This window comes from Oncorhynchus nerka, linkage group LG24 (genome assembly GCF_034236695.1).
Source record: "Oncorhynchus nerka isolate Pitt River linkage group LG24, Oner_Uvic_2.0, whole genome shotgun sequence".
Lineage (NCBI taxonomy): Eukaryota > Metazoa > Chordata > Actinopteri > Salmoniformes > Salmonidae > Oncorhynchus > Oncorhynchus nerka.
In genome coordinates, this window is record NC_088419.1 from 26,477,552 (window position 1) to 26,503,777 (window position 26,226).

A 26,226-nucleotide genomic window follows, 5' to 3' on the forward strand; every position below is an offset into this window, starting at 1 on the left:
TGTCCAAGTTCTGTGGAATGGAAAGTATGATTTTTGTGGCATTTTAACTGGCATTCCTCCTGTCTGCCATGACTTCAGCACATAGGGATACATTGACTCTCTCCTTTCCCCTGCACATTTACTCACCACAATCATTGCCTCTACTACTGTGATTTATTTACACTGGCAAATCCTCATGTTCGCCGTTATAAAAGTGGACTGTATTAATAAGGAACATGTGTGCCACCAAAGGTCCACCTCTAAAAGTGCACTGTTAACACAAAGCGTGGAAGTGGGAGGTGATAGGAAAAGCAGGTTTCCTGTTGTTGGGGAGTCAGAACGACAGGAGAGATTGAGAGAGAGGAGGCACGACAGAGGGATACCGAGAACAACCAAAGTTATTACAGGGTAAAATGGGAATAGCAGCCATCCTAGTCATCGTCTTGTGTATGTGTTCACTCAGCTTGACTGATCTAGACAGCGGCACCAAAGATGGAGATCCTTTCGATGCAACACCATCTGAGGTGAGGACTTGTACTCGCTTGAAGATTTTGAGCTAAGACATAAAATCAGTTAAGGCGGTATAGTAGCACATTAGCGCAGTAAGAATGGAATGAATTCTCCAGATGCACATAAACTCAAATAAGAGTACTGTAACATTTTCATTATGTTGTCCTTATTGCATGGAAACCCCTAGACTAGTTTTATGTCTTTTTAACTCTAGTGTATTTTTAGTGAAGTTATTTAGTGTAACAGTACACTATAATGGAAATCAGTGGAGGAGCTGGAGTATTGGTTGCAAATGTTTTACCCTCACTGTTCCCTTCAGAACCCAGAGACTCAGGGGAAACAGGCGAGAGAAGACTCACCGGAGGAGCAAGAGCCCAGTCCTGTCTCAGACTTTGACAACACATACAACTATATTTGTATGTCTGCACAGACTCAACAAAAGTTATACACTACACACTATGCAAATTATTGCTGAATTGACAGACATAACTTCTGAGGTTTTCTCTTAAACAGTGTCCAGGCTGGCAGCAATGGATCAGGCCATCCACAGACTGAATGTCGGCCACTACACCCTGGACGTGAAGGTGACCCAACTGTTGGACAGAGTGTCCCGGCTGGACGGCACCCTCGGGGAGGTAGAGGAGACCATGCAACAGATATCGCTCCTCACGAAAGAGAACCGCAAGGAGATTGGCCGCTTGGAGGGTATGTCTGCACTCTGCATACCTCCTTTGAACTTTTTACTCTCAATACTTCAAATGTTTTAAAATGGAAGGATGAAAAACCATGATAAAATCATGAAAAACTAAAGGTGAAATGTTTCCTCCACTTCCTAGGATGTCATAAGGGCCGACGGGTGGGGTATAAGTGCTATCTGGTCTACCGCACATACGAGACGTATGCAGGGGCAGCCCAGAAGTGCCTGGAGTGTGGTGGAAGGATGGCCATGCCTCGGGACAGGAAGGAACAGGAAGCCCTGGCAGACTACGTCAAGGCTTTCTTTCAGCCAGGGAACTGGCCTGTGTGGCTGGGCATCAATGACCTGCGCTCTGAGGGACTCTACCTGTTTGAGGACAACACACGCGTCACCTACTTCCAGTGGCGCAAGCACTTCCTCTCCAGCCAGCCGGACGGAGGCAAGCGGGAGAACTGTGTGGCCATGGCGTCAGATGATGGGGACTGGTGGGACAACTATTGTGACAGGAATATGTCTTACCTCTGTGAGTTTGATGCCTAATCCTTTTCTTCAAACTTTTGACAAGTATCTGACATTTCAGAAACACAAATCCAGCCAAGCTTGACGAAAATGTACCTAGTAGATGATCTATTTTGTTATATAGTAAAATCTTTTGTTTTTTTGTTTGTTTGTTTAAAGAGCAATAGGGGATGTCATTGATCCACAAAGAAGTGGGTTGTAATCTATATATCATACTGTTCAATACTCAAGAACATTTTAGTTTACTAGCTGATGGTGCTTGTGTTGAATAATAATCCATAACACATTTAACATACTGTTAAAAAAAAGAAAACAGTATCAAACCCATGGCCTAACATACTGCACAGACAGACAGTGCTCATCTTAGTCCACACTGAAAAAATAAATATATACATAATTTATTACTCACTCTAAGCTATGCAAATCTCTTCAGCTGAATACGGAATACTTTGGATTGAATATTTATTCTAAAATTGGATTATCAAAATATTTATTCAGTTTATCATGATTAAAAGCATACAATGTTATTACTGTACTTTTTCACAGTTAATGTAAACAGCATAGTTCCAGGACAAATATTGGGCAATAAAATATTTGAAAATGCTCGGTCACAGTATCATGATCAGATTTGTTTTATTAGTGATTATCCTTAAAGGGGCAGTGCAGTCAAAAACGTGATTTCCAGTGTTTTTTTTACACAGTGTACAAAACATTAAGAACACTGTCCTAATATTGAGTTAAACTCAATTGTCTTAAGGCTTAAAAATCATTCTTTAAATCATTCATTCTCCTCCCCTTCATCTACACTGATTGAAGTGGATTTAACAAGTGACATCAATAAGGGATCATAGCTTTCACCTGAATTCACCTGGTCAGTCTATCATGGAAAGAGCATAATGCTTTGTACACTCAGTTTATATTTCCACACTATGAGGTTGGAATAATACTTTGAAATTGTGACATCACCAGGTGGTATAAGTTAATTAAGTGATAATGCCCGTGATAATGTGATAATGGCTCGGGTGTTGTCAGGCCTGAGACGAACCGTGCCAATATATCATCCAAAACACCAGCTTCGAGCGGCCGGTTGGTCGGTCGTTCGTTCTATTGGTTCGGTTGCCAGAGATGCGACCCAGTCGTTCAGTCTTTTGTTCTGTACCTATGGACGCAACTCAGTCGTTCGTTCTAAATGTTCCATTGCCATACTGGCTGGCAATGTTCTTTAAAAAATAAAAAATAAAAATGTTATTTAACCTTTAATCATGCAAGTCAGTTAAGAACAAATTCTTATTTACAACTCCCATTAGGCTCCTCCAATTAGGCCCCTCTCTCAGACCACTCCCAGACAGTCCTAGCTAAATTCTTGCTTGAGAAATTGCAGTTTGCTAAGAAGCTATTTTGTTTTCAATTAAAATGGTCAAAAATAATCACAGTAAATTACTTAATTGTTACCCAGAAATGATTTAATATTGAGATAAAAATGGCTGCAATGGACCTTCAAAAATCCTTGAGATCTGAATTAATTTAATAAAAAGTTAGAACATTAGAATTGACAATTATAGAATTCAGTCAGGAATAATAGCACTAGCGCAGCACTGATCCCGCAGCAGGAATGGTGATTGTTCTTGGCTTGTGAGTTCCATTCAGACACTGCTCTTCATGAGGTCATACGCTTGAGCCGTGTCTTCATCCACACAAGCCAAGGAGGTGCCCTTCCAATGAAGGGTCAGTGCCATGTCCACTCAGATGAAGCGAGTCACTACTACATTATAAGCTAGTAGGATGGCCACCAGATGAGATGGTAGCCACCAGACGAGATGGTAGCCACCATCTGTGTTACTTCAGGCTTGTCCATTGGATTCTTGTAGGGATGAGAGAGGATCACTTTCCCGCCTTCATTCAGGACAAAGTTAGCGCATGGATTATACAAACCTATCCCAAAATAATTTTCTTCATAGAAAGAGGAAATATTATTTTGTGTATTTAATGTATACTGTATCTTAAGTAGGAGGTCATTAATCCAAATAAAAGTTGTAATTTTATTTCGGACAAAATCTTCAATGGAACCTGCAGAATAACAAATAAACAATGTAGCTGATTGTGCAAATGACAGTCCTGGCGAATGCATGACAGAGTTTAGATCCCCTATTGCTAAATGATTAATCCCTGATCACATTGTTCTACTTTTAGAACATGTTCTGTAGGCCAGGGGTTTTCAAACTTTTCTTTCCCAGGAAAACTGGCTACCCAGGGATCCCCATCATAGGTTAGAAAAGGTGATTGATAATGGCAAGTGGAAGTAATCAACATTTTAAAATGAATAGATTTGGTGGACAGTTTGATTATTTTGATCTTCCCACAGTTCATTGGAAGAGGAAGCATAAACTCAAACATAGTCTATTAGCTAGAAAAATACATTGCTGTTGTACAGCAAATTTTCTGCAATATTTTTTTTCTTGAGCTGAGAGAAAATGTTGTACTTTTGAAGCACATTTCCATGAATTTGACATAGTTTGGCATTGAGCTGAGATTTTATTCCGCTTTAAAGCTAATTTCCCACAATTTTATGCATTTTATCCATGGCTAATGATGTGTTCCTCTGCTCAAACATTTTAACAAAATCAATGGCATGTGCCCTGAATGCCTGTTTCTTTTTTTGGGTGGGGGAACCTTGCTGACTGTCTAGTTTTTATTTGATTGTTAGTTCTCAAGGATTATGATTAAAAAAAATATATATAGTTCAATATCTTTACTGCCTTCTATTTGGTTGTTTTCCTTCAAATTGACACTGAAACAGTTTTCCATCCGGAAAATTATCACTGAGACAGACAGCACGCCTAAAAAAAACCTTGTAATTTACACTATATTAAAGGGATAGTTCGAGATTTTGCAATGAAGCCTTTTATCTACTTCTCAGATGAAGAGGAACAGCTAGCATGCTAATGTTCCAGTAGACTTCCAGTCATTGCGCTAACGCTAGAGACATACAAATTATATTCTGTTGCAGGTGGCGATATACAGTTGAAGTCAGAAGTTTACATACACTTAAGTTGGAGTCATTAAAATTTGTTTTTCAACCACTCCACAAATTTCTTGTTAACAAACTATAGTTTCGGCAAGTCGGTTAGGACATCTACTTTGTTTACAATTGTTTACAGACAGATTATTTCACTTATAATTCACTGTATCACAATTCCAGTGGGTCAGAAGTTTCCATACAATAAATTCACTGTGCCTTTAAACAGCTTGGAAAATGATGTCATTGCTTTAGAAGCTTCTGATAGGCTAATTGACATCATTTGAGTCAATTGGAGGTGTGGATGTATTTTAAGGCCTACCTTCAAACTCAGTGCCTCTATGCTTGACATCATAGGAAAATCAAAAGAAATCAGCCAAGACCTAAGAAAGAAAAGTGTAGACCTCCACAAGTGTGGTTCATCCTTGGGAGCAATTTCCAAACGTTTGAAGGTACCACGTTCATCTGTACAAACAATAGTATGCAAGTATAAACACCATGGGACCATGCAGCCGTCATACCGCTCAGGAAGGAGACGTGTTCTGTCTCCTGGAGATGAACTTACTTTGGTGCGAAAGTGCAAATCAATCCCAGAACAAATCAAATCAAATGTTATTTGTCACATACACATGGTTAGCAGATGTTAATGCGAGTGTAGCGAAATGCTTGTGCTTCTATTTCCGACAATGCAGTAATAACCAACAAGTAATCTTAACCTAACAATTCCACAACTACTACCTTATACACACAAGTGTAAAGGGATAAAGAATATGTACATAAAGATAAATGAATGAGTGATGGTACAGAACAGCATAGGCAAGATGCAGTAGATGGTATCGAGTACAGTATAGACATATGAGATGAGTAATGTAGGGTATGTAAACAAAGTGGCATAGTTTAAAGTGGCTAGTGATACATGTATTACATAAAGATACAGTAGATGATATAGAGTACAGTATATACATATACATATGAGATGAGTAATGTAGGGTATGTAAACATTATATTAAGTGGCATTGTTTAAAGTGGCTAGTGATACATTTTTTTCCATCAATTTCCATTATTAAAGTGGCTAGAGTTGAGTCAGTATGTTGGCAGCAGCCACTCAATATTAGTGGTGGCTGTTTAACAGTCTGATGGCCTTGAGATATAAGCTGTTTTTCAGTCTCTCATCCCTGCTTTGATGCACCTGTACTGACCTTGCCTTCTGAATGATAGCAGGGGGAACAGGCAGTGGCTCGGGTGGTTGTTGTCCTTGATGATCTTTATGGCCTTTCTGTGACATCGGGTGGTGTAGGTGTCCTGGAGGGCTGGTAGTTTGCAGACCTCACGACCCTCTGGAGAGCCTTAAGGGTGTGGACGGAGCAGTTGCCATACCAGGCGGTGATACAGCCCGACAGGATGCTCTCGATTGTGCATCTGTAGAAGTTTGTGAGTGCTTTTGGCGACAAGCCGAATTTCTTCAGCCTCCTGAGGTTGAAGAGGCGCTGCTGCGCCTTCTTCACAACGCTGTCTGTGTGGGTGGACCAATTCAGTTTGTCCGTGATGTGTACGCCGAGGAAGTTAAAACTTACTACCCTCTCCACTACTGTCCTGTTGATGTGGATAGGGGGGTGCTCCCTCTTCTGTTTCCTGAAGTCCACAATAATCTCCTTTGTTTTGTTGACGTTGAGTGTGAGGTTATTTTCCTGACACCACACTCCGAGGGCCCTCACCTCCTCCCTGTAGGCCGTCTCGTCGTTGTTGGTAATCAAGCCTACCACTGTAGTGTCGTCCGCAAACTTGATGATTGAGTTGGTGGCGTGCATGGCCACGCAGTCGTGGGTGAACAGGGAGTACAGAAGAGGGCTCAGAACGCACCCTTGTGGGGCCCCAGTGTTGAGGATCAGCGGGGTGGAGATGTTGTTACCTACCCTCACCACCTGGGGGCGGCCCGTCAGGAAGTCCAGGACCCAGTTGCGAAGGGCGGGGTCGAGACCCAGGGGGGGGTACTATGGAGGGCACTTTGGAGGATACTATGGTGTTAAATGCAGCATTATCACATATATTCCTCTTGTCCAGATGGGTTAGGGCAGTGTGCAGTGTGGTTGCGATTGTGTCGTCTGTGGACCTATTGGGGCGGTAAGCAAATTGGAGTGGGTCTAGGGTGTCAGGTAGGGTGGAGGTGATATGGTCCTTGACTAGTCTCTCAAAGCACTTCATGATGACGGAAGTGAGTGCTACGGGGCGGTAGTCGTTTAGCTCAGTTACCTTAGCTTTCTTGGGAACAGGAACAATGGTGGCCCTCTTGAAGCATGTGGGAACAGCAGACTGGGATAAGGATTGATTGAATATGTCCGGAAACACACCAGCCAGTAGCTGGTGCATGGAAGTCAGGGGCAGGAGAGGACAGATGAATGGACAACGCACTTTACTTAGGCAATCATAATACAGAACGCAACCGCTTCACAAAAACAAATGCCCACAGAACAAGTGAGGCAACAAAAGTACAAAGTACCGGCTGCCACAAAGCACGGGTAAAACAAAACCTGGCGCAAACCAGCCGGAAGAGTGCCAACCTTGACAATAAACAATACCCCACACAGACATGCAGGGAACAGAGGGTTAAATACACATGTAAATTAGTAGGAGATGTAAACCAGGTGTGCAGGAAGACAAGACAAAACAAATGGAAAATGAAAGGGGGATCGGCGATGGCTAGAAGACCGGCGACGTCACCCTCCGAACGCCACCCGAACAAGGAGAGGAACCGACTTCAGCAGAAGTTGTAACAGGTAGGCTACCTCCGTCCCAGTTTGAAAAGCCTGCTGTATTCTACAGCACATGCAATTCACTCTCGGGATTACAGATCATAGTCAATATTATTTTAATATTCATAGATATTCCCTGTCTATTGCTATTGTTGGCTCACTCTGCATAGTAGTGATGGGCATTCCAGCTCTTTCAGCTCCAAAACGGCTCTTCAAAAAAAAAAGTGTTGTATTTTTTCAAGTCAAACAGTTTGCGATAATTTGACCTGAATTGGTGCTAAAACAATTATAATTAAATTATTAAATGAAATCATACTCTACCTTAACCACAATGTATTTAAAAATGCATTGGTTTGTTATGAAAAAGAATGCTAATAAACATTTGCATTTAAAGTATAACTTTTGAATGTATATAAACAAAGTGCATATAAATGTAACCATTCAAAACAAATACAATCTGAACAACATAATAATAGAATATTGCACCATATCAAAGAAGAATAAATAACAATGTGCAAAACTACAGCATCCCACTTAAAACATTAAACTGGTCCCTCATTTCTCTCTCTTTTGTATTGCCATGTTATAACCAGCAGCACACAGCAATGCTGACCATATTTTGCTTTTATGAGAGATTTGCATTAAGAAATGCAAGCTGCCTCACTTTCAAGGGGCTGATGCAGTTTCTTCTCTCAGTAATTATTTGTCCCGTTTTCGAGAAGACCCTCTGAGGGAACGGATGTGGCCACTATGTAGAGTCTCCCTGTCATGACTTTAGTGAGCCGTGGGTAGGTCAGTGATGCCAGAGCGATTGATGCTCTTCAAAGAATAACCTCAGCAGCAGGGAGGGACAGCCCCAGCAGTCAGCTGGCTCAGGCACCAGGGCAACAGGAAGAAGAGGGATCAGATGGTGCAGAAGCACCAGCAGTAGTGCCACAAACGTCTGCTGTTTGACGAGAGAGCAACTGGGGATGCAGCACGAAGGAATCCCTCAGCAGATGCCATAATGGAGGTCCAATCCTATTTCGAGGATCTGTAGATCCTCTGAGCTGGTGGAAGAACAAGGCCGTCTTGTTTAGGCCTCAGCTCAGGCATCCCCATCTGGCGTTGTGTAGACTTTAGTTTTTCAGCACCTAGTGTGCTCCTGTGGAAGTATTCCACAGCTACTTTCACTTTGTCCACAGTGGGCTTCATCACCTTCAGAGCATCTCTTACAATCAGGTTGATTGTCTGGGCAAGACATGGATGATGGGTCCATTTGAACATTTTCATGGCTTTGGTTATGTTAGCTGCATTGTCACTAACACAACAGACCACTTTTCCATCTACTTGCCATTCTCAGGCCACTCTCAACAGTTCCTCTGCCAAGTTCTCTGAGGTGTGTCTGTCACTGAACTCAAAGCAGTCCAGAAGACAGCTTGACATCGAAAGATCTTCAATGAAGTGACATGTAATCAACATGTAAGAAGTGGTTACCCTTGATGTCCAGCTGTCAGTGGTAAGGCAAACTGCAGTAGCTTTTTGGACTCTTTCCCGCACTGAAGCCTGTGTGCTCTCATACAGTTGTGGAATAAGTGATTTTGAAAGTGTTTTCCTGCTTAGAATTGTGTACATTGGACTTAGACTATTGCTATAATTTCTAAAACCTCGGTCCTCCACAATCGAAAATGGCTGGCAATTATTTTAGCCAAGATAGCTACAGAAATATCAGTAGCATACTGTAACCGCTGCTTCTTTCTTGCCACAGTTTGCTCGGCCCTCCCTCACACATCTTTGGTTCATTGGTTGAGACTGCGTGTCTGATTGACAGGAACAACAGGAGAGGCTGTTAGTCTGAGCAGACAGTCAGAACGAATGTGCGTGCGCTTGAGCATTTAGGCATATATTTTAATTTTTGTTCTTTGAATTAGTTAATTATATTCATTTTAATCTTTTGCTTATTCATAAATTATTTTTTGCATATTTTTATAAATAGTTAGGCTCTCCTGATATGTGAGCCGGCTCTTAGAGCCGACTCGTTCGAGAACGACCCATCACTACTGCATAGGTTATATGCGACAGTAGCTAGCGCCACAAGATAGCTACAGAAATATCAGTAGTATACTGTAACCGCTGCTTCTTTCTTGCCATTTTCGAGTAGATTACTTCCCATAGTATACAAGCCTGTTAAGCCATAAATAAGAGTATCCCCTGCCTCAGTGATATCTTCAGCCATCTCTGAGAACTGTCAGCCTCCTCCAGCAAAACAGAAACATTAGTGTTAGCTGCAACTGTACTGTTAGCAAGCAAACCATATCCTATTTGGCTTATCAGAAACATCACATGATTTGGATAAAGTCATGGTGGTTTACAGTATTTAGGAGCACTTGTGCGACATCTGCTGACCTGAATGAAAGTACAAGCAAGGTGTGTTTGAAAGGGGTAGTAAGAAAGCTCATGAATTAATGTCTTAGTGGGTGATCTGGTATAACTTTAGATAACCCTCTCAGTATCACTCCTGGTTGAATTGAAATAACAAGAAACAAACAACTCATTTGTCAACCAATTGTATTGACCATTGAACATCCCAATTCCCTAAAATCTCCACAGATTTCTTTCCTTCAAGTTTAAACTTCAAAGCTGGGACATATGCTTAAAAATCCACCATAGCGCTTCAATAAACATAGCCAATTCACCCAGTGCAAAAAAAGAAGATTAAAACAAATCTTCCAGCCATTCAGCACTAACATTGATTTGGAAACATTATGATAAAACAGTTCTGCCAAAAAATGAAATAAAGTTAAGCAGAGAACTGAAAATTGTTGTTGGTTATTTCTTTTAATCCTCTGGAGCTCATTACGTAAGGACTCAGGCAGGCAATGCATAATTTATTCTGTCATTCACAAACTTATTCATGATTGGTGGGTCCCCTGCGGGACATTGAGCTAACGTAGGCTAATGCAATTAGCATGAGGTTGTAAGTAACAAGAACATTTCCCAGGACATAGACATTCTGATATTGTCAGAAAGCTTAAATTCTTGTTAATCTAACTGCACTGTCCAATTTACAGTAGATATTACAGTGAAAGAATACCATGCTATTGTTTGAGGAGAGTGCACAGTTTTGAACATGAAAAGTTATTAATAAACCAATTAGGCACATTTTGGCAGTCTTGATACAAAAATTAACAGAAATGCAATGGTTCATTGGATCAATCTAAAACTTTGCACATACACTGCTGTTATCTAGGGGCCAAAATCTACATTGCAGCTGGGCTGGAATAATACATGATGGCCTTTCTCTTGCATTTCAAATAATACAAAACATTCTTTGTATTATCTTTTACCAGATCTATTGTGTTATATTCTCCTACATTCATTTCACATTTTCAAAAACGTCAAAGTTTTTCCTTTCAAAAGGTACCAGGAATATGCATATCCTTGCTTCAGGGCCTGAGTTACAGTCAGTTAGATTTGGGTATGTCATTTCAGGCGAAAATTTTTTAAAAAAAGGGTCCGATCCTGAAGAGGTTTAATTTTAAGGGTAAGTGGGGAACATACAAACTGAACACCAAAGCTTGTCCTCACATGAAGATGTTCTTCAGAGCAGTTGAACAAACTCCCCTTAATGTATCCCTGAACATTTGTTAAAATGTTGTGTGTGGGTAAGACCATTATATACCATTATTAATGATTTAAAAACATTTTAAGGAACAAATAAACAGCAACAAGACAGAAACAGATGTCTCAAAATAAGACCAGAGGACTATTGTGTGCTTTCCCCAAAACAAGTTTGACCTAACCTAAAACCAACCCTGCCTCATGCCCTTTATTGGTCAAGTTAAAATAAATTACTAAAAAAGGCAATGCCAAAGAGTGACATTCTCCACAATCGCACCATCGACAAGACTAAATAAAAAGATTGCTTGAGTTTTCTAAAATGTTCAAGTATCCCAAGTGGAATAGAATAGCCCTGAAGGAAAGTTTATATCTTAGAATCTCCTCCCCCACTTTCTCTGCTTATAGACAGAGTTTTTAAAAAGAAAATAGTTAGAATTTTAGAGCCAATCACAATCGAGATTACCTCCCATTCAAATCAATTATGCTTCTTAGCTTTTACATACTAGACCCTACTAGGGTTTTGCTGGTATTGCATACATATCTGAACAACATGGAGTTCCCATAAATCATGTTTAGACAGACGTTGTGCTTTGGGGGTTGAGCTTGGCCGGAGAGACTATGAGCAGAGAGAGTGGACAGGGAAAGTGGCCCTTCTTCTCATCAGGATAAGTGGTGTTAGGACTTCTTTGGACAGTGTGATGTCGAGTCCGTGTTGAGGACCTCTATCATGGTTCTAGTCGTCTGGAACGTTTCTGCTACCGATGGAAGACTCTGGTACCACAATGGTAGGCTGAGGTAAAAAACAAGGTTATCAACACAATAATTGGCCAACTTATGATGTGGTTAAAGTTGATAACAGTGGGCACACCGAGCTACTCACCTCTTTAAATTCATCCAGTTTTTAGCTGTTTTACTAAAGCTGTCAGGACTGTGTGTTGTCATGGCTTCAAAATCAACCAACTGAAAAAAAAACAAGAAAAATACTTAAACCAAGCACATTGATACCACCACTGGGAAATGTAACGTATTAGAATGAAGTAGTGTAAAGTAGAGCAAAACGCCACTATTACCTTCCCTTTGGGGATTCTGCCCATCACCTCCTTTCCACTGGCCATCAGTGCTCCCATGACAACAGAGTATGCCACAACACTGAAAAAAGGGAAATAGAGACAACAACAAACAAAAAAATTGGGGGGGAAATGGGACTGATTTCATAACTAAAAACCGCTTCACAAAATGAAATCACCATTCAAGAGAAGCACATGCCTTAACATGTATTGATGGTTAGCAGAAAATATGATTTGGACAAAACTTACCTGGACCCTCTGGAGAGGGGCATAAGGTTACAGAAGTAGTAAACCAAGGAGAGGATTAAATTACACACTGCATCTGCATCCTGAAAGATAGAAACAAAAACACCACAATTCATGCTACAGGGTCCACTTAGAGGTAATATCATTACACAATGATGATGTGGCCAGTGACACATTGCTTCTTGAAAGTCGAATATCTTGAAGGCTTGACCGCTGACTTCCAAAACTTTGGGACTCAATGGGATTGAGATGCGGGCTCTTCGCTGGCTATGGCAGAACACGGACATTCCTGTCTTGCAGGAAATCGCGCACAGAACGGCTGGTGGCATTGTCATACTAGAGGGTCATGTCAGGATGAGTCTGCAGGAAGGGTACCACATGAGGGAGGAGGACTTCTTTTAACGTGAGGAAAGACTCCTTTAACGCACAGCGTTGAGATTGTCTGCAATGACAACAAGCTCAGTCCGATGATGCTGTGACACACCGCCCCAGACCATGACAGACCCTCCACCTCCAAATTGATCGGTAGAATAGTCAAGAGTACAGGCCTCAGTTTAACGCTCAGTCCTTCGCACTGAACACGAATCCGACCATCACTCCTGGTGAGACAAAACCGCAGCTCGTCAGTGAAGAGCACTTTTTACCAGTCCTGTCTGGTCCAGCAATGGTGGGTTTGTGCCCATAGGCAACGTTATTGCCGGTGATGTCTGGTGAGGACCTGCCTTACAACAGGCCTACAAGCCCTCAGTCCAGCCTCTCTCAGCCTATTGCGGACAGTATGAGCACTGATGGAGGGATTGTGCATTCCTGGTGTAACTCGGGCAGTTGTTGTTGCCATCCTGTACCTGTCCCGCAGGTGTGATGTTCGGATGTACCGATCCTGTGCAGGTGTTGTTACACGTGGTCTGCCACTGCGAGGACGATCAGCTGTTCATCCGGTCTCCCTGTAGCGCTGTCTTAGGCATGTCACAGTACGGACATTGCAATTTATTGTGCTGGCCACATCTGCAGTCCTCATGCCTCCTTGCAAACATAGCCTTGTAAAAAACAGACGATCCTACAGGTCCTCGACTTTGGCGATGTCATTTACAAAATAGCCTCCAACACTCTACTCAGCAAATTGGATGCAGTCTATCACAGTGCCATCCGTTTTGTCACCAAAGCCCCATATACTACCCACCATTGCGACCTATATGCTCTCGTTGGCTGGCCCTCGCTTCATATTCGTCGCCAAACCCACTGGCTCCAGGTCATCTATAAGTCTTTACTAGGTAAAGCCCCACCTTATCTCAGCTCACTGGTCACCATAGCAGCACCCACCCGTAGCACGCGCTCCAGCAGGTATATGTCAGTGGTCACCCCCAAAGCCAATTCCTATCGGCCACCTTTCCTTCCAGTTCTCTGCTGCCAATAACTGGAAGGAACTGTAAAAAAACGTACTGAAGTTGGAGACTCACATCTCCCTCACTAGCTTTAAGCACCAGCTGTCAGAGCAGCTCACAGATTACTGCACCTATACATAGCCTAACTACCTCATCCCCATACTGTTATCTATTTTTGCTCCTTTGCACCCCAGTATCTCTACTTGTACACTCATCTTCTGCATATCTATCACTCCAGTGTTTAATTGCTATACAATTATTTTGCCACTATGGCCTATTTATTGCCTTACATCCGTTATCCTACCTAATTTTCACACACTGCATATACACTTTTTCTACTGTATGTTTGTTTATACCATGTGTAACTCTGTGTTGTTGTTTGTGTTGCACTGCTTTGCTTTATCTTTGCCAGGTCGCAGTTGTAAATGAGAACTTGTTCTCAACTAGCCTACCTGTTTAAATAAAAGTGAGAAAAAAAATTGCCTAAGGCACGTTCACGCAAATGAGCAGGGATCCTGGGCATCTTTCTTTTGGTGTTTTTCCAGAGTCAGTAGAAAGGTCATTAATTGTTTATGGGTCATTGATCAAGCATGGGAAAACAGTGTTTAAACCCTTTACAATGAAGATCTGTGAAGTTATTTGGATTTTTACGAATTATCTTTGAAAGACAGGTTCCAGAAAAAGGAAAGTTTTTTTGTTGTTGCTGAGTTTATATATGTTTTTGAGTGGATTTTCCCTTTAACAGGTTAGGTAGCCTCATATGAAACAAACTGCTCCACATTTTCAGTGGTAGAGAATAAATCTATCAACACGACAATAGAAAATAGAAAAACATGTGCGTTACATCAGATAGGAAAGCAACAGTATGGATCAGATTGTTGAGATGGCATTTAAAAAAATCGCACAACTGGAAGCAAACACTGACAGTCATAGAAAATAAAACAGAGGGAATAGTGAAGAAGAGAGGGGAAGAGAGAGAGAGTATACCCCAAGTTCAGTGGACAGCATTAGAGCCTTGCCTTTGGCAGTCAGGTCTTTGTAGATGGACTCAATCTCAGACTGGTACTGCTGAGTGCGCTCCTCTGTGGTCTGGGTCTCCACTGAGAACAGCATGTTCCCCACTCTAAGGTAACACAAATACACACCGTCTGAACAAACACCTTGGTCTCTATGGACATCAACTGTACATACATCAACATTCATCATGGGACAGATGAGGCACACTTTGGTGAAAGCTGTAGGGTTAGAGGTAGAATAACAAGCTGAATCATATTTCAAGCTTTGTATTTCAAGTCCGAACTGAATGACAAAGAATTCAATAGGTTCAAATAGGGTATTGGCTGTTTCAATACTGATCAAAAATATAAAACGCAACAGGAAAAAATGTCAGTCCCATGTTTCATGAGCTGAAATAAAAAAAATCCAGAAATTTTCCATCCAACAAAAAGCTTATTTCTCTCAAATTTTGTGCACAAATGTCACATCCGTTAGTGAGCATTTATCCTTTGCTAAAATAATCCATCCACATAACAGGTGTGGCAAATCAAGAAGTGGATTAAATGGCATGATCATTACACAGGTGCACCTTGCGCTGGGGACAATAAAAGGCCACTCTAAAATGTGAAGTTGTCACACAACACAATGCCACAGATGTCTCAAGTTAAGGGAGCGTGTAATTGGCATGCTGACTGCATGAATGTCTACCAGAGCTGTTGCCAAGTAATGTAATGTTCATTTCTCTACCATAAGCCGCCTCCAATGTAATTTTAGATAATTCGGCAGTACGTCCAACCGGCCTCACAACCGCATAGCACGTGTAACCACTCCAGCCCAGGACCTCCACATGCGGCTTCTTCACCTTCGAGATCGTCTGAGGCCAGCCACCCAGACAGCTGATGAAACTGTGGGTTTGCTGATGTCAACGATGTGAACAGAGTGCCCCATGGGGGCGGTGGGGTTATGGTATGGGCAGGCATAAGCTACGGACAATGAGCACAATTGCATTTTAGCGATGGCAATTTGAATGCACAGAAATACTGTGACGAGGTCCTGAGGCCCATTGTCGTGCCATTCATCAGCTGCCATCACCTCATGTTTCAACATAATAATGCACAGCCCCATGTCGCAAGTATCTGTACACAATTCCTGGAAGCTGAAAATATCCCAGTTCTTCCATGGTCCACATACTTACTAGACATGTCACGCATTGAGCATGTTTGGGATACTCTGGATCGACGTGCACGATAGCGTGTTCTGGTTCCCGACAATATCCAGCAACATCACACAGCCATTGAAGAGTAGTGAGAAAACATTCCACAGGCCACAATCAACTTCATGCAAAGGAAATGTAGCTCTGCATGAGGCAAATGGTGGACTCACCAGATACTGACTGGTTTTCTGATCTATGCCCCTACCTTTTCTTTAACGGTATCTGTGACCGACAGATGCATATCTGTATTCCCAGTCATGTGAAATCCATAGAGGTTCCCTAACAGAAACCCCTGAGCGCTGAATTCGAATGAACAAAAATATACAATGCATTGAAGTACTTAACTGCTTTCAACTGAGCTGAGTTGACATAATAAACCGTGATGTTTATCCACGTTAAATTATGTTTAGTGATGAGAAAATGTGTCTCAAATTTCTGTACGATTGGAAAAGCTTAGGCAAACCACTGATGGAAACTATAATGTCAAGAGAGGAGTTCGTTATTAATTTATTAGAATGAAATAAACTGACCTGTCTCCTGTTATGGTGATCGTGAAGCCATCATATTCTTTCCCGGGATCTTTTAGACTAGGCACTTTGGAGTTCACTGTGAAGCCATCCCTTGTTTTACCGTTAAACTGCTTCAGGATAAAAATGAAAAGACAGTTGTGAATCTCATGCCAAGTTGATATCTCAATTTGGATGTTTTTGCAATAGACCTTTTAGCACATTATATCGTATCTAGCACACCCCACTTAGTCGTTCCTAGGACCTATATGTCCATGAATATATCAGGCCTCAGAGCTATGCCCCCTGGGTCCAGAATCTGAAAACACTATATTATACTATTTCGAGGAGTCAATATTTTCTTATCTGGGTGTTGTTCCTTATTACTACCTTCATTATGGGGAGAAGGTCTTCCACCTTGTCCACATTTTCCAGTGCTAGTCTGACTTCCAGTAGGCCTCTTGGGTTGTATGCCCTGAGGACAATGCATAAGTAAGCCAAGATATTTCTCCAATAGAAAGCCATCTGTATTTTCTTTAAAAGACCCACCCATGGTAAACCAATATTCGATCTTTGATGAAGTTGAGTATTTTCTCAAAATACGCCAAGTATCTTATGTTGATGATCTGTCCTCTGTGAGGCAAAAAACAGGAAAACCACATTATCAAAAGGGATATCTAAAAATACAACTTGACTCTACAGTTTGTTATCTGTTAGTCTCTGTGTAAATCTATCTTTGAGATGATATGTCATTTTCCTTTAGGTTACCTGATGAGGTTGATATGGTTATTGAACCCTCGGCTGAGACTTCTGGCAGGCATCTGGTCCAGCCAAAGAACAGGCTGGTCTGGATCAGCGATCCTTCACAGGGACAGAACAACAAAATGACTTGACATGAAACATGTATCAAACCTCACAGACTGACAATAAAGAAACTGCAGACAGGGTGTTGATCGATACTGCAGATGTGCATTGTTGTAATAACGTTATTGTATAGTAACTTTCTCAAACAGTCTCACAACCAAACCTCACCTCCTCCATTTGACAGCTATATCGAACATGTCTCTCCACTGCATCTGCCTGGTTTTGCCATTGACTCGCACCTTTGAGTTGCTCCAGGTGCGCTGCATAGCCTGCATGACCTCTAGGGTCGCCAGACCCATAGCTTTTGAAGTGAAACACAGAACATGTTACATTCCAGAACTTTGAAATATACTGTTATGGAGCTACCGGACTTAAGACATAGGATGGGGTCAGAGATGACGTATTCCAGAAAGAAAAAACAACAACTTTCATACCAGCATGCATAGGGTTTTTTAACAAGTTCAGGGCTGATACTAGTACATTAAAGTTATAGAGTTACTTAATCTGATTTCAGCCGAGAAGGTACACAAGAGGACAACAGATTTTAGTATGAATTCTAATGTGTCTAGGTGACTCACCCACCTCTGTGTATTCTGTGATTTGGAAGAAATCCTGGTGTATTGTATTGCATAAGTGCACCAAGGTGATCAGCTGTGCAAATGAGCTTCTGAACTTCAGTGTTGTAGCTTTCAAAGTTCTGAGGTAGAACATCCCTACAATGACAAGGCATGAAACAAGATCAGTTACAAATGGGTTGAATAGCACAAACACTCAGTAGGTCCATGTCAACTACAGTAACTGAGCCTACTCTATAACTTATCAGTTGGCCTATACCGCAATGCTGGCAGAATATATAGAACTGTGTTCAGTCAGAAGCAGGTTTATATCCCTTAGAACTCACTTAATATGAGGCTGCAGTCCTGGCTGCTCCTCATAGTCTTCTATTAGAAAAGGGAGGTTTTTTGCCCAGTGGTTTTTGAAGTTTCCTGGAAGATCCTGATCAACATTGTATTCTGCCACAGGTATGTCAAGATGTGAGTGCAAGTAGCGAGAGTATTCTGTGTGTGGGGGGGGGGGGGGGGGGCATGAGAGATTCAAACCATCAATCTCCAGAGGCAAGAAACGATCAAAGATAAAACATTCAGCTTCAGGTTGAAATGTTAGCTGAGAGGTCATGAATGCTGCACTCACCTCTGAGGTATTTCACTTTGAGATACTCCGAGCTTGCTTTCTGGCCCAGCAGAGGGTCGTTCAACATGACTTTCGTCTGAGCCTTGATGCCTTCATAGAACTGCCCCATAGCCACGTGGCTCAGACCCTTCATGTACTGACATACCTCGTTGTAGGGCTCCAGCTGTAGACATCTCTGCAAAACACAATTCAACATGAAAGTGTTGCACATCAAGTCCAATGACGCACATAGGTGTAATAACAAAAAAAGGGAGGGAACCTCAAATTCACACATACAATTCTGACTCAAAGTGGATATTACTGCAGATCGCTGATGACTGTGTGAACGGCCTGCGGGTGACGGCTCTAGACTGATTAATCATGACCCCACCAAACCACATTCTCCACAGGTAGTGTGGGAAGCACGTGACACGGTCCTGTTAGCTGATGTGTTTTATTTAACTAGGCAAGTCAGTTAAGAACAAATTCTTATTTACAATGATGGTCTACCCCGGCCAAACCCGGACCAATTGTGCGCCGCCATATGGGACTCCCAGTCACGGCCGGATGTAATACAGCCTGGATTCGAATCAGGTACTGCAGTGACGCCTCATCACACACACACTTGAAGTCGAAAGTTGACATACACTTGGGTTGGAGTCATTAAAACTCATTTTTCAAACACTCCACAAATTTCTTGTTAACAAACTAGTTTTGGCAAGTCGGTTATGACATCTACTTTGTGCATGACACAAGTCATTTTTTAATTGTTTACAGATTATTTCACTTATAATTCACTGTATCACAATTCCAGTGGGTCAGCAGTAATTTGACCATGAAGGCCTGATTCACACAGTTTCCTCTGAACAATTGATGTTGAGATGTGTGTACTTGAACTCTGTGAGGCATTTATTTGGACTGCAATTTCTGAGGCTGGTAACTATAATGAACTTATCCTCTGCAGCAGAGGTAACTCTGGGTCTTCCTGTAGCAGTCCTCATGAGAGCCAGTTTCATCATAGCGCTTGATGGTTTTTGCGATTGCACTTGAAGAAACGTTCAAAGTTCTTGAAATGTTCCGTATTGGCTGACCTTCATGTCTTAGAACCAGCAGCATACCACTGCTGGCTTGCTTCTGAAGCTAAGCATGGTTGTCCTGGTCAGTTCCTGGATGGGAGACCAGATGCTGCTGGAAGTGGTGTTGGAGGGCCAGTAGGAGGCACTCTTTCCTCTGGTCTAAACAAATATCCCAATGCCCTGTGTAGGGTGCCGTCTTTCGGATGGGACGTTAAACGGGTGTCCTGACTCTCTGAGGTCATTAAAGAGCCCATGGCACTTATCGTAAGAGTAGGGGTATTAACCCTGGTGTCCTGGCTAAATTCCCAATCTGGCCCTCAAACCATCACGGTCACCTAATAATCCCCAGTTTACAATTGGCTCATTCATCCCCCTCCTCTCCCCTGTAACTATTCCCCAGGTCATTGCTGCAAATGAGAACGTGTTCTCAGTCAACTTACCTGGTAAAATAACTGATAAATAAATTAACCTCTCTAGGGTATGTGGAACGCTAGCGTCCCACCTGGCCAACATCCAGTGAGATTGCAGAGCGCCAAATACAGAAATACTCATAAAAATTCAGAAAACAAAAAAATCTTTAAACCTATGTAAAATATGAACTTCTTGTGAATCCAACCACGGTGTCAGATTTAAAAAATGCTTTACGGCAAAAGCATACTTTAAGATTATTTGAGAACATAGCCCAGCAGACAAATCATTACAAACAGTAACCAGCTAAATAGAAGTTACACAAGTCAGAAAGAGATCAAATTAATCCCTTACCTTTGATGATCTTCATATAGTGGCACTCAGAAGATATTCATTTACTCAATAAATGTTCCTTTTGTTCGATAAAGTCTCTTTATATCCAAAAACCTCAGTTTTGTTTGCGCGTTTTCTTCAGTATTCCACAGGCTCAAAAGCAGTCAAAAAAGGCAGACAAAAAAATCCAAATTGTATCCGTAAAGTTCATACAAACATGTCAAACGATCTTTATATTCAAACCTCAGGTTGCTTTTAGCCTAAATGATATATAATATTTCAACCGGACAATAACGTTGTCAATATAAAATGTAAACAAGAAAGGCACTCTCTCTGGACTGCACATGAAAAAGCTCTGTGACACGGTAGGGTCCACTCATTCAGACTGGTCTCACTCTCTCATTTATCAGAATACAAGCCTGAAACAATTTCTAAAGACTGTTGACATCTAGTGGAAGGCATAGGAACTGCAATTTGAGTCCTAAGTCAATGGATACTGTAATGGCATTGAATAGAAGTAATGGCATTGAATAGTAATGGCATTGAATCCAATCAGGCAGTAGTTTTTCTCAGGTTTTCACCTGCCAAATCAGTTCTGTTATACTCACAGACACTATTTTAACAGTTTTGGAAACTTTAGAGTGTTTTCTATCCAATATACATGTCATATCTCCTGGGCCCGAGTAGCAAGCCGTTTAATTTGGGTATGCTTTTCATCCAAAATTACGAATGCTGCCCCCTACCCTAGAGAAGTTAAAGTAATGATGGACTGTCGTTTCCTTTGCTTATTTGAATTCTTGCCATAATATGGACTTGGTCTTTTACCAAATAGGGCTTCTGTATACCACCCCTACCTTGTCACAACACAACTGATTGACTCAAATGCATTAAGAAGGAAAGAATTTCCACAAATTAATTTTTAAGAAGGCACAACTGTTAATTGAATTGCATTCCATCTCATGAAGCTGGTTGAGAGAATGCCAAGAGTGTGCAAAGCTGTCATCAAGGCAAAGGGTGGCTACTTTGAAGAATCTAAAATATATTTTAATTTGTTTAACACTTTTTTGGTTACTACATGTTTCCATGTGTTATTTCATAGTTTTGATGTTTTCACTATTATTCTACAAATGTAGAAAATAGTAAAAATAAAGAAAAACCTGTGAATGAGTTGGTGTTCTAAATTTGACCGGTAGTGTATACATTTTTGTCATTTAACAGACACTCTTATCCAGAGCAACTTACAGGAGCAATTAGAGTTAATAATAATATTCATTTGGTGGTTGCCTATATTGGTGTTTTTTGCATATCCCAACTCCCCAAGACACCCTCGGAGAGTGGGGTCACGGCATGGTCAGCCATTATAAAAAAGGTGAATTAAGGTTAAGTACCTTGCTCAAGGGCATATCGGCAGATTTCAGTAACTGGCCCAACACTCCTATCCGCTAGGCTAACTGCCATCCTGGTAGTAGCCGTCAAAGTAAGGCCACATCAATGCATGAGGCCTACGGAGTCACCACAGAGGGGCTGCCGATGGGACAGTAGGCAAATAGGCCACCATGGAGACAGATAGGGGATATGGAAGGTGATGACAGTCAGAGTGTGGCCTACATAACACACATTCCTGTCCTGCTAAGCATTCAAAATGTAACGAGTACTTTTGGGTGTCAAGAAAATGTAAGGAGTAAAAAGTACAATATTTTCTTTAGGAATGTAGTGGAGTAAAAGTAAAAGTTGAGAAAAAGATAAAGTACAGATACCCCAAAAAACGACTTAAGTAGTACTTTCAAGTATTTTTACGTAAGTGCTTTACACCATTGTACATGACAACTAGTAGTGTGTTTTGAGTTCACTTCGGGTGGTGAATTATCCCCAAAATAAATTAGCCTATGATATTAGTACACATAAAGATGTAGGCAAATTCATCTATATTGAACCACAAAATTCAGAATATTGTGGAGCCCTATTTTAACAGTAAAATATAACAATGCCTAATTGTCAACCCACAATTCATGACAATTACTGGATTAGGTTGCACATCAAAATATCTTGAATCATGCCTTCCTGCTTGGACATGTTAGATGAAACAACTTAGTTATTGAATAGCCTATCATCTCAGTAGTCTATTACACCGTCTAAAGCAATGTGAATGACTTTATAAGGTGATTCATAATTTGTTCCATTGTGTGATGCCACAGGAAAAAATTTGTGCGACCAAGTCAACTGAAAGAGTTAGGGGCACCAGTGCCACCAGAGGAAAATGTTAATCTGGAGCCCTGTCAAGAGATGTGATTTTTAATCTGCTGCTGAGTAATGTGTTCTGCTGCCAATTGGGCTGTTGGAAAGAGAATCATGTGATAGGATGTTATGCAGAAAAATATGTTGGTAGGACAAGGCTATGTTTGTGCACATGGAAGTCAGTGATTTATGTTTACTATAGGTTGATGAGGCAATAAAAATGTGATGTAACTAAAATATGACTAAAATGGCCCACTGTCTTTGTCCTTTTGACAATAACTAGACTAAATAATTATTCAAATTACAATAATGTGACTAAAACTTTGATATTTTGGTCAAAATGACTAAGACTAAACTACATAAAAACTATTTTTAGTTATCACTTGTAATGTGTGGTCGACTGATTGTGTCAGGAGAAAGAAGCTGTGTGTTACACGGCCATTACCTTGAAGTTGCCGATGGCCTCCTGGAGGCTGCCGTGGTGGTATAGCATCATGCCTCTCAGCTGCAGAGACTGGATGTGGTTCTGGTTGAGCATCAGGGCTTTCTGGAAGCTCTCCATGGCTGCCTCAAAGTCCCCCAGCTCCCTACAGACACACAAAAGGGATCAATCACTGCACTGGCCCATGAGTGCAAAGGCCCTGAGTTTTTCCTGACTAGGAAGAACTCAGGGCCCGAACTTTGAGGCACATTGGTTGAAACCAAAGCAAGTCATAGAGCATCCCCACTGTACCTGTAGGCCTGTCCGAGACTTTTGTACGCATCTATGAAGTCAGATTTTAATTTCAGGGCCTCCTTGAATGTTTCAATGGCTTCCTGGATCGGAAACAAAACTGTATCGTAAACGTGCATGGATATAACCAAAAACTGGTTATACTGGCAGTACTCAAAGTTAAGCAACTATGGTTTTCTACAAAAATGTCTATACCTTGAGCATTCCTCTGTGGAAGAAGGTTAGACCTCTGTATAGCATGGCAATGGGCTGGTTTTTCTTCAGATCCAAAGACTGTTGAAAATCCTCCATAGCTGCCACATAATCCTATTTAGAGAAAACAAAAGCCTATAAACCCACTGTGTGAACTGAACTCTATATCAACACTCATCAGAAACTTGAATACATTGCCAGTCTGACCTCGGAAATGAAGAGCAGAGTTCCTCTGTGTCTGTAGAGGCGGGCGGAGGGCTGGAGCTGGATGGCTTTGGAGAGATCACTCAGAGCCTCACTGATCCTTCCAAGAGGAGAAAGAATCTGCAAGCACATTATACAAGTAAAACTTGAAAGTCAGAGGCTAATATACTTTCCCATCATTTTACTTGTGTGGGGGGGTTCAATGTTCTAGTAACTAGGCTACGTCAAGGCATACTGTTAATACAACAGTGGTTTCCTCCTGTGGAAGAGTTTTTTTAATGCCTGTTTGAGTGAATACCACCGCTCTCACTCATTTGTAACAATTTTGCATGTGGTGACATAGAAACCTGCTCCATTCAAAGAGAAATACAATTCAAGCATGATAGTGAACCCCCCAAAAAGCCAATACCCTAACACAAGGTCTAACACAACAGAGGGTTAACCCATATCAGGCTTAGCATTATCCTCACCTCTGCCCGCTGTTCGTACACCTCAGGACGGTTGGGCTCCAGAGTGATAACTCGGCTTAACTCGAACAGCGCCAAGTCTGCATTCTTGATGTCCTTCCATAGAAGAAAAGAGAGTGTCACCTCCATTGGACACACTAGGACAAAAAAGCACCACTCTCAGCCTTTATCAATTACATCCACTGATACGCACACATGCTAACTGCTGACTGGGGTCCCCAGGGGAGGCACTCTCATAACCAAAAGGCTGCACAGATTAGATTTTTATGTGTCACAATGAAAATATTGGCTAACTGAATAGAACTTCTGGTATCAATATTCTGTGAACTCCAGTATCATGCGAATGTGATCACTTGCCTGCAGACTCTTTTTCCCGTATGCTATCCCTCTCCCGTAGATGGCGCTGACCACCTCTGGATCCCCCTACACCAGAGCACAACAAACACTGATAAGAAATGTGCCCTTTATTGCAAATGCAAACCACACAACATATTCAAAGCAAGGAGAAAGAGAAAAGGTAATGTAATGTAAATTAAGTCTGTGTCTCTCTACTATTCATGTATATGACTAAATAAAATAATATGCATTAATCAAACTCTCAAGTAAGCCAGCCCAAGACATATCTACAGATGTGTGTTGAAATTCATGCATCGATGAATGTTAACCAACCTGTAGTAACAAGGAGAAGTGTTTAATGGCCTCATCGTAGAGTCCATTGCCAATAAGAACATATCCTATAGCTGCAATGAAAAGAAAACGAGAGTCAAGCAAAAGGGCATTGATAGCAGAAATGTATAGCATGCACTCCACATGCCAAACTCTTACAGGATTAACTTACCAAGCTCCTCATTTGTGTTGTGGTTGTCCACTGCAAACGGGAATCTTTTCTGCTCTATGAACAATTTGGCTTGGCTCTGATTGAAAGAAGATCATTGTAGTTAGGTACACATTCAGTCTCCACTGTGAAAACAAAAGGGTCATATTCCACTACAATGACGAGTCAGTCAAACAAAAATGCCAAGGCAAAAGCATTGAGATCTTAGTGAATTCTGTGCATTTCACCAGGATTTTCTCTGCGTTGAGAGAGAAGACAGACTCGCATGGCGGGTTGCTTCCTTCCTCACAGTCTGGGCTGTCCAACTGTAGAATGGAGGACTCTGTGGGGAAATATACAGCATCAGACACAACACAGCAACCCGACTGCTGCCAACTTGGTCATTATGGGGATAGAGAAGGATCAAACATTTGCAGGCTTCTTACCTGATCTGCAATGAAGGGACTGGTCACATCAAATACTCATATTTTATTGTTGATTGATTCATAAAAGCCTTAACTACAAGCTTTGTGATTATTCAGTGGGAAAGTCATTCATATTTAATTCATTATCCTAAATCTTTTGATTCAGTCACAGTTGCAATGTAATTAGATTTTATTTGAATACATTGATTACACATTCCAATACAGAACCTGTGCAAGCAAGACAACCGCGTGCTTTGAGTTGCGCTCTGGGTTACGTTCACGCGCAGGAAAGACGCGCAGCATGTACTAGCTGACATTGTGTAAAAAATGTATTTAGGTGAGGACATCATAACACCGTATTATTAGGGGAACTGAGGACCTATTATTAGTACTATTAAATCTTGAAGTATCAGTTGAGGAGCCTCTGATTCTACCCTGACCTTTACCATCAAACCCTAACCTCTACGAGAGCGGGTAATATCCCTCGCTTGCTAGCTCGTACAGTAGCCAACCTCCTGTCAACGGGTGCGGAAAAAAGAGAGCTTTTGCTAGCTAGCTACATTTACACAGCGAGTTACGAGGACGTGGCAAAACTTACCGCAATCACTTGCGTATTCCTCCCACTCTGACGGGGAGCTGCAACCATGTTTATGCAGTTCGCTATTAAAGAAAGTAAGTGTAGAGAAGTGTTCAGTGGAAAATATAGCACGGGATAAATACAGAAATGAGAGGCATACCACAACAACACCCCGGCAAGCAGGTGCCATGTTGTGTTTCATGTGAGATGAGGAGCGCGGGAGCATTGGTAATGTAGTTCCCGGGTA

The 26,226-nt window shown here is 41.5% G+C and overlaps 2 protein-coding genes across 6 annotated transcripts; one reads left to right on the plus strand and one right to left on the minus strand.

Annotated features, from left to right (window-relative positions):
* Positions 1 to 316: 316 nt before the first annotated feature.
* Positions 317 to 2,313, plus strand: LOC115107300 (C-type lectin domain family 11 member A-like). Its single transcript, XM_029630693.2, has 4 exons — positions 317 to 503; positions 809 to 905; positions 1,003 to 1,194; positions 1,326 to 2,313. The coding sequence occupies exons 1-4, from the start codon at positions 393 to 395 to the stop codon at positions 1,724 to 1,726; spliced, it is 801 nt and encodes a 266-aa protein (XP_029486553.2). The 5' UTR covers positions 317 to 392; the 3' UTR covers positions 1,727 to 2,313.
* A 7,688-nt stretch (positions 2,314 to 10,001) lies between these two features.
* Positions 10,002 to 26,205, minus strand: LOC115107743 (tetratricopeptide repeat protein 13-like). 5 transcript variants are annotated; one of them, XM_029631351.2, is made up of 23 exons: positions 26,001 to 26,205; positions 25,226 to 25,320; positions 25,002 to 25,077; positions 24,833 to 24,903; positions 24,521 to 24,586; positions 24,167 to 24,259; positions 23,700 to 23,816; positions 23,496 to 23,606; positions 23,301 to 23,383; positions 23,013 to 23,154; positions 18,537 to 18,711; positions 18,247 to 18,403; positions 17,928 to 18,058; positions 17,514 to 17,646; positions 17,250 to 17,342; positions 17,031 to 17,114; positions 16,872 to 16,956; positions 16,506 to 16,615; positions 14,754 to 14,889; positions 12,388 to 12,467; positions 12,142 to 12,220; positions 11,952 to 12,031; positions 10,002 to 11,861 (listed from the first exon to the last, which is right to left on the minus strand). In XM_029631351.2, the coding sequence occupies exons 1-23, from the start codon at positions 26,203 to 26,205 to the stop codon at positions 11,747 to 11,749; spliced, it is 2,517 nt and encodes an 838-aa protein (XP_029487211.2). In that variant the 3' UTR covers positions 10,002 to 11,746. The 5 variants fall into 5 exon arrangements, 3 of the variants coding, with proteins under 3 accessions (XP_029487211.2, XP_029487212.1, XP_029487213.1); XM_029631352.2 differs by having other exon boundaries at positions 16,872 to 16,941; positions 26,001 to 26,186; XM_029631353.2 differs by lacking the exon at positions 18,247 to 18,403 and having other exon boundaries at positions 17,924 to 18,058; positions 26,001 to 26,186.
* Between the last annotated feature and the right edge of the window lie 21 nt (positions 26,206 to 26,226).